At 37.4% G+C, this 10075-nt stretch overlaps 2 protein-coding genes across 3 annotated transcripts; one reads left to right on the top strand and one right to left on the bottom strand.

Annotated features, from left to right (window-relative positions):
- The first annotated feature begins 256 nt into the window (after positions 1-256).
- On the top strand, positions 257-8941 carry grhprb (glyoxylate reductase/hydroxypyruvate reductase b). Its single transcript, XM_081361307.1, has 9 exons — positions 257-544; positions 4881-5011; positions 5091-5163; positions 5239-5355; positions 5432-5520; positions 5613-5717; positions 5817-5952; positions 7322-7452; positions 7535-8941. Exons 1-9 carry the CDS (start codon positions 393-395, stop codon positions 7654-7656), a joined length of 1056 nt encoding a protein of 351 aa, XP_081217433.1. The 5' UTR covers positions 257-392; the 3' UTR covers positions 7657-8941.
- On the bottom strand, positions 1915-4083 carry LOC308688326 (uncharacterized protein). 2 transcript variants are annotated; one of them, XM_081361308.1, is made up of 8 exons: positions 4030-4083; positions 3663-3752; positions 3473-3564; positions 3267-3365; positions 3080-3160; positions 2869-2969; positions 2649-2757; positions 1915-2059 (listed from the first exon to the last, which is right to left on the bottom strand). In XM_081361308.1, the coding sequence occupies exons 4-8, from the start codon at positions 3286-3288 to the stop codon at positions 2004-2006; spliced, it is 369 nt and encodes a 122-aa protein (XP_081217434.1). In that variant the 5' UTR covers positions 3289-3365; positions 3473-3564; positions 3663-3752; positions 4030-4083; the 3' UTR covers positions 1915-2003. The 2 variants fall into 2 exon arrangements, with proteins under 2 accessions (XP_081217434.1, XP_081217435.1); XM_081361309.1 differs by having other exon boundaries at positions 2869-2945.
- Positions 8942-10075: the final 1134 nt, after the last annotated feature.

Genomic DNA, 10075 nt, shown 5'->3' with positions numbered 1-10075 from the left:
TTCTTTTTCATATGATATATTTGGTTTAAGTGTTTTTCAACATTGATTGCTTTTCATGGGCCTACATTTGCCCATTATTTGCTTGAGACCCTGATTAATGATTGACTGAAACAAAATCAATAGCCTACAATTGATACCAGAAATTGAGACACACACATTCAATGTGCTAGTGATTAGTTATGGTACTTTGGAATGTAAAACAAATAAACAAACAAAAAACATATCTTACATATTTGCTCCCCGGCTCGTGTTGTGTGGAGAGAGAGAGGGGTAGGCTACTACATGACCCATTGGTTTCCTCCCCCTAAACTGTCCACACACCGCACTTGCTGCCGCTTCCAGCTTCTGTCATCCTTTACTAAAGATCTCTACATTGATTGCCATTGTTCGTAATGTGGTGCAGTAGAACAGCGCTCGGGAGACTGCGGAATATCGTCCCGTGTACCGTCACCGGATTTCATCGCGCGATGTCCACGTTACCCAAAGTTTATGTGACGCGCAAGGTGCCGCCGGACGGACTGGACATTCTCCGCAAATCCGGACAGTAGGTTGAAGCAGTCAGACTCACCACATATATAAAATCTGTTTTTAACTCCACTGTTATCGTTTGCGTAAAATCTGGCCCCAAAGTTGATAAATACAACATTTTAAATCGCCTATTGATTGAGCAAAACAACGTCAAAAATGGATTTTTGACTGATTAAAATGGGCAGCCTAACACAGCACGTCAGGTTTCATTTAGTTAACTATATTAGTTAACATAAGCTAACAATAAACAATAGTATACTTTTACAGTGTTTATTAATGTTAGATTCAACATTTACTAATACATTTAAATTTAGATCAATTTGAACGTATTTGAACTTTTAATAACATTCACAAAGGTTAATATGGTATGAATTGCTCATTGCTTTTATGTTACTTCATGCATTGACAAATATCAAATTAGACCTTATTGTAACGTGTTACCAATAGCTATTATCAAAAAATAAAGGTGCGGGTTACACTTTAACATTGTTTTTCGTGGTTGAAGTCGAATTCTCTTCACAAGCACCGCTCTGTTTCAAGTTGGTCCAACAGAAATCGACTTGTTTTGATAGTGACTTTTGTGTGAGCTGTGTTTCTTATATCGCTAACCTATTAACCATAGAAAATGGACATTTTTGCCCACGAAATCTCAACTTAAGTGTTTTTGAGTGGCCTTTTTGAGAGTATCTTTGAACCCAACATGAAGGTGCTTTTCACACCCATTCACGTATTCGGAGTTACTGAAAAAGTTGTACCCTTATAATTTCATTCATTATATGTACACTGTAAAACCCAACAAGTTAACTCAACTCAAACCGATTGAGGAAACTAATTGCGGCAAACCATTTAAGTTTAGAAATAAATACATATGAGTATTGTGAACTTATATATATTGAGTCATATTCACTCATAATTTAGTGTTGGTTTAGTCAATCATTTTGAGTATATGTAACTTGAATATTTTAAGTTCATTCCATTAAACTTTTAAAGTAATTTAAACCATTTAAACTAACTGGTTTGAGTTCATTTAATAAATCTAATCAAGTCTTAACAACTATATAGCTACTCAAATGGTTTTAGGAAACCGATTGCCGTAAATGATTTAAGTTGATTAAACTCAAATTAATAAAGTTTTATAAGACAAAGGAAAAACATTGGTACAAAGCAGGGTTCCTCAATCTCGGTCCTGGAGGGCCACTGTCCTGCACAGTTTAGCTCCAACCCTGATCAAACGCACCTAGCTGGGAGTTTCTAGAGATCCTGAAGACATTGATTAGCTTGCTCAGGTGTGTCTGGTCAGTGTTGGAGCTAAACTCTGCAGGACAACGGCCCTCCAGGACCGAGTTTGAGGAACCCTGGTATAAAGAAATGGTCAAAGAAAAGGATGCAGTTATTAATAGTATTTATTGAAAAATCATTTATTTTACAAAAGGTTCTCAGGGATGAATGTTGTGAAAGATGGTCAGTAAGTCTCCTCACTGTCCAAAATACAAAATTGCACAGGACTTCTCTCTGGCTTCTGTCTGGCGAACTGTGAAAAAACAAACAAACAAAAAAAAAACATTAATCTTCCACTGACAAAACTGGTTTACTCACAGCATAAATGCTAGAATAGAATTTTTGAAGTTGCGGGCACCAGTGCTACCAAGTAAAAAAAGTTAATTTCGAGCCCTGTTTACCATCATATATTCTGAATAATTGTAAATTGAATGAAATAATCGTTGAAACCAGGCACATATAAAATGTCAGAAAACAGGATTCCTGATAGCATGTCAATATCCATGGATCACTGGATCTTTGATAAGTTGTTAGGAACACTATATCCAGTCCAACCTTTAATTTAAACTGATAATCCTTTGTTTTACTCGAGTTTTCTCAGTTTCCCTGTTAACTCCAGTCACGCTGCAGCTCTTTAGCCACTCAATCTGACTAGGGGGGCGTGTTCTGGCAGGAAAGTGATGTCAGTGCATACCCTTTATATCTCAGCTTGTATTACATTACATTTACACATTTGGCAGACGCTTCTATCCAAAGTGACTTACATTGCATTTCATTGCATTTCAAGTTGCACATTTTACATTCTTATCAGTTCTCAGTTCTTGCTTTCCCTGGGAAATTACCTTTTTCTTTAGTTTTTGCCATGTGAATGACAGTCGCCGGAGGATAGTCAGTCAGTCTTCTCACTGATATAGATCCAAAAATGCGCAGAACACGTTCGTCTATTCCGAACTGTGAAGAAAAAAAACAAAACACACACACAAAAAATATTAATACTTTTTCCACTGACAAAAATGTAATTTACTCACAGAATAATAAATAGAATAGGTCAGCTTGTAGTACCTTTTTCTTTAGTTTTTGCCACGTGAAGGACAGTCGATGTGGAAGATAGTCAGGCAGTCTCCTCACTAATATAGACCCTAAATTGCACGGGACAAGTTTGTCTATGTAAATACATGAGAAAACACAAAAATATTAATCACTCTTACACTGACAAAACTGTAGTTTACTCATCATTATAAATGAGGAAATATGTCAGCTTGTATTAGCCTACCTTTTTTTTCTCGTATGAATGACGGTCGGTGGTTGATAGTCTCCTCACCGATATCCAAAATGGCCCAAGGGACACGTTTGTCTATGCCAAAATGAGAAAACACACAAAATATTAATTAGCTTTCCACTGTCAAAAAATTGGTTTACTCACAGCATAATAAATAAAGGAATAAGTCAGCTTGTATTACCTATTTCTGTAGTTGTTGCCATGTGAATGACGGTCGGTGGATGGTAGCTGCTAGTCTCAATCACTGATAATGATCCAAAATGGCTCGGCACACTTTTGTCTAAGCAAAAATGTGAGAAAACACACAGAAATGAATTAATCTTCCACTGAAAAAACTTAAGCTTACTCACAACATTATAAATGAAGAAATAGGTCAGGTTGTATTACCTTTTTTATTTAATTTTTGCCGTGTGAATGTCGGTAGATGGATGATAGTGTCCTCACGATATCCAAAATTGCGCGGGACACGTTTGTCTACGCTAAAATGAGAAAACAACAAAAAAAAAAAAGATTAATTTTCCACTTACGAATCTGTGGTTTACTCACAACATAACAAATAAAAGAGCTTTAACGTTACCTATTTCTTTAGTTTTTGCCGTGTGAATGACGGTTGGAGTCAGTCTCGTCCTCACTGATAAATATCCAAAATTGCGCGGGACACGCTTGTCTGTAAAAATGTGACAAAACGCACACACATATAAATTATTGTTCCACTGACAAAACTGTCGTGTACTCACAGTACAACTACTGCCGCTGATTTAAAAAAAAATTCTGAGTAAATGCAATGTCGCGTTGGCTTGTCGTTGACGTGACACAAATGGCATACTACAGTAGTAAGTACATTACTTTAGCTAGTCGGTCTTCTTAAGATGAAGAGTCACGACAATACAACGTTAAACGTATAAAAGTGCTCTAAAGAGGACGAAACAGTTTGCTGTGCTTACCTGTTAAATATCTTCATGGCCGCCATTCTGTTCCGAGTTACTCCGTGTGTGAGCTGTGGGGGATGGGCAGATTGAAATAAATACGCGGGGTTTTCCGGTGCGTGAGGGAGAACGCCGTAAAAAGACCTAAATGTAGGCTTCGAATGAAGCTGAAAACTTTAAATGTATTTATTTAAGTGTTTATTTCATTTCATTATACAAAAGTAATTTCTTGAAAAATAAAATTTAAAAGCTAAAATAACAAATAGGTTATTCATAACTTATTCGGTTTAAGTTCTGCTTAATACATTGCAGTTTTTGAGTTAATATCACATATTTTATCAAGTTAAACTAACTTTTTTTAAAAAATAAGTTAAATGTACTCATTTAGTTTAGTAACTTTCAGTGTTAGGTTTTACAGGTGTATAGCAGGCCTATACATGGACACAGCCAAGTTTAGCCTACTAAAGCAGTAATAAGGTACATTTTTTTCCAAACCAAAGGCTTGTTTAACATGTGCCAACTGGAACCTCTGCTCAGTTGAAGATAACCAAAGGAGAAAAAGTTAATGAAAAACTTTTTTTGACCGACTGGCTGAGCATTCTCATTCTGAACATTAGTCATCTGTTCTCATTTCTATACAGATTTTAAAACGATAAATCAAAAATCAAGAGTCGATCTTGTCGAAAAAATCTTTTGACGATCTGTCATTTCAGTCTGTTTAACTTTGATTTGAGAATTTGTGGGTAGCTACAATGATGTTTCCTGTTTTGATCAATTTATGGAGATTTAATCGAGCCAAATATGCAAATCATTGAACTGCTCTCTTCTTACTTTCTCACTGATCATAACCTTCTACCCACACAATATAGAGTGCAGTTTGAGATGTGGGACTCTGATGACCCTGTGCCCCGAGTGGAGCTGCTGAAAAAGGTCAAAGGTTGCGACGGAATACTGTGTGTGCTCACAGAGAAGATTGACGCACAGCTATTGGACGCTGCAGGTTAGCTTGTAATGCATGATCATTAGGTTGAGACAAAAGCAGACAAATTCAGTGACGTGTGTGTGTCTCAATAATGCAGGCCCAAATCTAAAAGTCCTCAGCACCATGTCAGTGGGCTTTGATCATCTTTCTCTGGATGAACTCAAGAAAAGGTCAGTTGTGCAGGTCAAATTTAGAGATGAAATTCTTGAAGCGAGCATTGTTTACGTGGGCTTGTGTGTTTCCAGGGGAATCCGTGTGGGATATACTCCTGAGGTGCTGACTGACGCTGTGGCTGAACTGACTGTTGCCCTGTTACTCGCTACATCCAGAAGACTCATTGAGGCCACACATGAGGCTAAAACGTACTAAAACTAACAGCACTCACACGTTTGCTTGTCAATCATGCACTGATCCATATTGATTTATACTTGTGTTTAGGGGCGGCTGGGGAACTTGGAGAACTTTATGGCTGTGCGGTCATGAACTAGCAAACAGCACAGTTGGCATATTGGGACTTGGGAGGATTGGTAAGGAATAGGGTGGCCTTATGACTTTATACAATTTTCATTTATTAGTTGAGGGTGTTGGTTAAATTGAGGTTGTGTGTATGTGTGCATAGGTGTGGCTATCGCCGAGCGTCTGAAGCCGTTTAAGGTGAAGAAGTTCATCTACACAGATGTGGAGCCGAGACCTGAGCTCGCAAATATGATAGAGGCAGAATATGGTGGGAAGATCTCAGAACCTTCACAGAACCTTCGTGAGAGTTTGGGTTACTAGGGAGCAAACAAATGAACTGTGTGTGTGTGTGTGTGTGTGTGATCAGTCTCTTTAGATGAGCTGGCCAAGGAGTCTGATTTCCTGGCCATATGCTGTGCTCTGACTCCAGAGACTCATGGGATTTGCAATTGGAATCTCTTCTCCAAGATGAAGAAAAACGCCATCTTCATCAACACAAGCAGGTAATCCTAATACATCCTTTCTAGTGATGGGTCATTCATGAACGATCCGTTCATTAAAGTAACAACATGTAACTTTTCAACCTTCATAATATATTTCCAAGACCCTTGTGATAGTACATCGACTTACAATAGGTTGAATGAGACGTCTGCCAGAGCCTGACGGGGTCTGTATCGCTTTTACTGGCACTATGTAACTTCGGGGTGCGGGTAGTAACCTGCGCTCAAAAAGAACTACAAAATTCAACTGCTTTACGGCATACGTCACTTCGCCCACCACTTCCTCAAATGTGGCCAACCAGCGCGTTTGTTTTCGTATGTCTGTTTTCGTCATGGCTGAAGCAGCAGCGAAACGTATGAAGTCCAAGGTTTTGTCGAAGTAGAGTCGGAAGAGGAAAAGGGAGAGTGATAAACTGAAAGGCAGGACGAGGATCAATATTGGTCGAGCGTTTGCTCGCTGGCGTTAGCTTATGGAGGAGGAGAGTTACCAGACCGATGCTGACTTGGCCGTCATGCTGTTGAACTAGTAAGTAACTGTAAATTGCTTGCATACTATCTTTATTTTTTCTAATCTGTTGTCTGCCTGGCTACGTTACGGAAACTATCTGGTCCTCCATTTATTTATCTTCATGAATCAGCTAGTAGATGAGCGAATTATCAATCTGGTAGCTAGTAAACACTAACATGGTAGTTTTAGATGGTTAGGATGCTATCGCTATCATTCTCGTTCAGATTTGAGCATTGCAATCGACATGCAAATCGCAAATGTTTGAGTTAAAATGTTTAGTCTACTAAACGTAAAAATTATGAAAGGGGGAAGATTAATAATATTATCATTGCCCATATGAAAAAAACCTGCATGCTTCATATACAGTAACCGTAAATCATTTTACGACAGCGGTAATGGACAATTCCGCTTCCAACCTGTAGGGCGACCGCAGAGGAAAAGTTCCATGTTGTTGCTTTAAGACTCGGAAGTGCCGCTGGCAAAACCAATGGAAGTTTGAGAGGTGGCGCCCCGCCTAATCTCGCGAGAATCATGGCAGAGTCGACGAAGAAAGCGCGGTCGGAAGAGTGCAGATACGGCTCTGCGTGAGTGGTATTTACGACAGTAACGTTAAATACAAGTACTCCACAGCGACTAGTGGTCGCTGTTTGAGAAAAACGGAAACTGCATAGTGTGCCTTTAATGCACCCTGTATGAAGACATACATCACTGCCACTTTTGGAATACTAACCTAAAAAAAAAACCCATCAAAATGCATGTTTTTAGAAATTTTAAGCATTCACTTAAAAGTAACACCCATGCTCTCAGCAACATATTGTCAACAAGGCCCTTGACTGCATGACTGTGATTGTTGTTATTGTAAAGAGGGGGAGTGGTCAATCAGGAGGATCTGTATGAAGCCCTGTCCACCGGTCTGATTGCTGGAGCCGGCCTGGATGTGACCACACCTGAACCGCTGCCCACACACCATCCTCTTTTCACACTCAAAAACTGTGGTAAGCATGCATGTATGTATTTTATTGAAGTATTTGATGCAGGTCTTCTCTGAAAGTATCCTGTTTATGTTTGTATTTGCAGTCATTCTTCCCCACATTGCCAGTGCTTCCTATACGACACGAAACTCCATGTCTGCTCTTGCTGCCAATAACCTGCTGGCCGGACTCAGAGGAGAACCCATGCCTAAAGAACTTATACTGTAGAACGAGACGTCGTAGAACTAGTTAAGGGAATAGTTCTTTTCGCAATGAAAATTATGTCTTTATTTACTCACCTTCCTGTTGTTCCAAACCTGCATGCTGTCGTTTTTCCATGGCACGGAAAAAGAGAATTTGTGAAAAATCTTCACATAGCTCTTTTCTACACAAGAGTTCACAGTGACCACAGCTCCAAATTAATTACTTTCATAAATAATTAATAAGAACCGATAAATGGCCTATATTAATATTCTATATTATTTTGTCTAAGTGAATTAAAAATAAAATAAATGTAATTATTTTAAATGCTTGAGTGAATTTTTGGCATCACAACTTTGAGGTACAGTACAAAAAAAAATGCATATTCATTTTGAGATTTGCTGAAGACTAGGTTTAACTGTATTGAATATTAGTGTTGATCTATTGCGTTAAATGTAAAAAAATAAATAAAAAAAACAGAAAATGAGCATCAAAATTAAATATAAACATATTTACCTATATATATGTGTGTGTGTGTGTGTGTGTATACACACATATGTACAGTATGTCTATATGTGTACATACACAATCTAAATCTTCACAGCTATTTTCTATACTAGAAATATATATATACATACTGTACATACACGTCATTTTCGTCAACTATTCCTTTAAAAGAACAACAATGCTGGTGCATTTGTTTTCTAACATCAAAAGCCCAGTGTTTGTGAGTACACAGACAAGGTTCACAGTCTGAGATCAATGATCTACAAAGAGCAAACTCAGAAGGTCCATGCAAGTTTAGAACTCTAAGTCTTCCCTTTTCAAACTGGACAAAAACAAACACATTAATAAAAAGAGGTCTAGCATTCTTCATGATTTTATTTATTTAATTCTTTCTTTTTTAAACAGTAGAAAAAAAAGGAGTGCTCTAACAACTTGTGATTAATAGCCATTACACAAACTTACATAAATCCCTTCACTTTTGGCATCTCTAGATCTGAAACTTTCACTGTGATTCAGTTCATTTAAAGAAACAGTCCTCTATGACTTCTGTAACAGTTAACACATGATATGTGGATACATTTAAGGTCATCTGCTTTGTGATGATTAATGTGTAAATTGAGTTTACTTTAAACAGGCATTGAATTTCTGATATCCCAAGTATATTTTGTTGATTAGGCTATACTAGAAATGTTGTAACAGAACTGTTTCATAAACACAGGTTATAACCTTCATGTAAAAAAACAAAAACAAACAAAAAACACAATTTCAATAATCCGAAAAAATAAAGTACAATAATTTATAGACTTAAACGTCTCCATTTTGTTTTAGATGAATGTGCAGTCTTCGATAAGGGGTTAGGTTATGATTTTCCATATTCAGAACTTTTGAGTTCATCCAATCAAACAAGATTTCATATAGGTGCAATATTTACCATGAAAGCAAAGGCATCACTATAGTCAAATAACAGATGGCATAAATAAAATGCAAAAAATCTACAGTAAGATAGCTTATTTACAGGTTGGAATGTGTTTATAAAAGCAGCTTTTAAATCTTAACGGTTATACTTAGTTTGAGTATTTAAGAACTCCTCTCAGTACAGTATCAAACACATGACAGAAGACAACAATTCACACAAAATACTAAGACAAGACCATCATATAATATTAACTCTAACAGTACCCATAAACAACCACTAATACAATGACTGAACATCTATTTTCATTTACAGCAAATTACGGATCATTTTTAAAATTCTATATGATTACTTACTCCACAAACCATAAAACATTAAAGCCTTAAAGACTGAAGGTGCAATTTTTACATAAAAGTTGTATTTTCTTTCACTAACATTCTCTCTTCTGCACTGGAAGGTCAAAAGAGGCACTTGAATGTATTAAAGGGGTGATGAACTGAGAAATCAAATTTTGCTTGAGCTTTTGAGGTCATCATACAATAAGAATATCCTGTAAGTTTCAGAACTGAAAACCTCCTTGTTAGTCCAATAAAAGCTTTTATTGACACCAGGAACAGCGAACGACAGACTATGACGTCAAACACCGCCTCCGCAGAAGATGATCAACGCCTACTTCGACACTGCCTGTTTAGCCCCGCCCACCGATTCGCGCATTACATGAAACTCATTATAATACGCAAAACTGTTATCCAATCATAGCAGTGGGCGTTTACTTCCAAGTCTTCAATGCGGCATGCCCATAAAAACCGAGCGTTTCAGGAGCTAGGCTCAAAACCAGGTTAGAAAATAGCCTATTACTTATTCGTTTTGATGTTATTAAATGTAAAAACCAAGCGAACGTCATAAGATGACCTCAAAAAAAAAAATGCCAGTTCATGACCCCTTTAATATCATTTTCTAAAGTGACACCCTGACTAATAGCTACCACTTGATTTTGCTCAAATTCTTCAATATGAATTTAATCAC

The sequence above is a fragment of the Scardinius erythrophthalmus genome (genome assembly GCF_964197995.2).
Source record: "Scardinius erythrophthalmus genome assembly, chromosome: 3".
Classification (NCBI taxonomy): domain Eukaryota; kingdom Metazoa; phylum Chordata; class Actinopteri; order Cypriniformes; family Leuciscidae; genus Scardinius; species Scardinius erythrophthalmus.
Note: the sequence above shows the minus strand (reverse complement) of the source record. Positions and strands in the feature narration are given on the sequence as shown.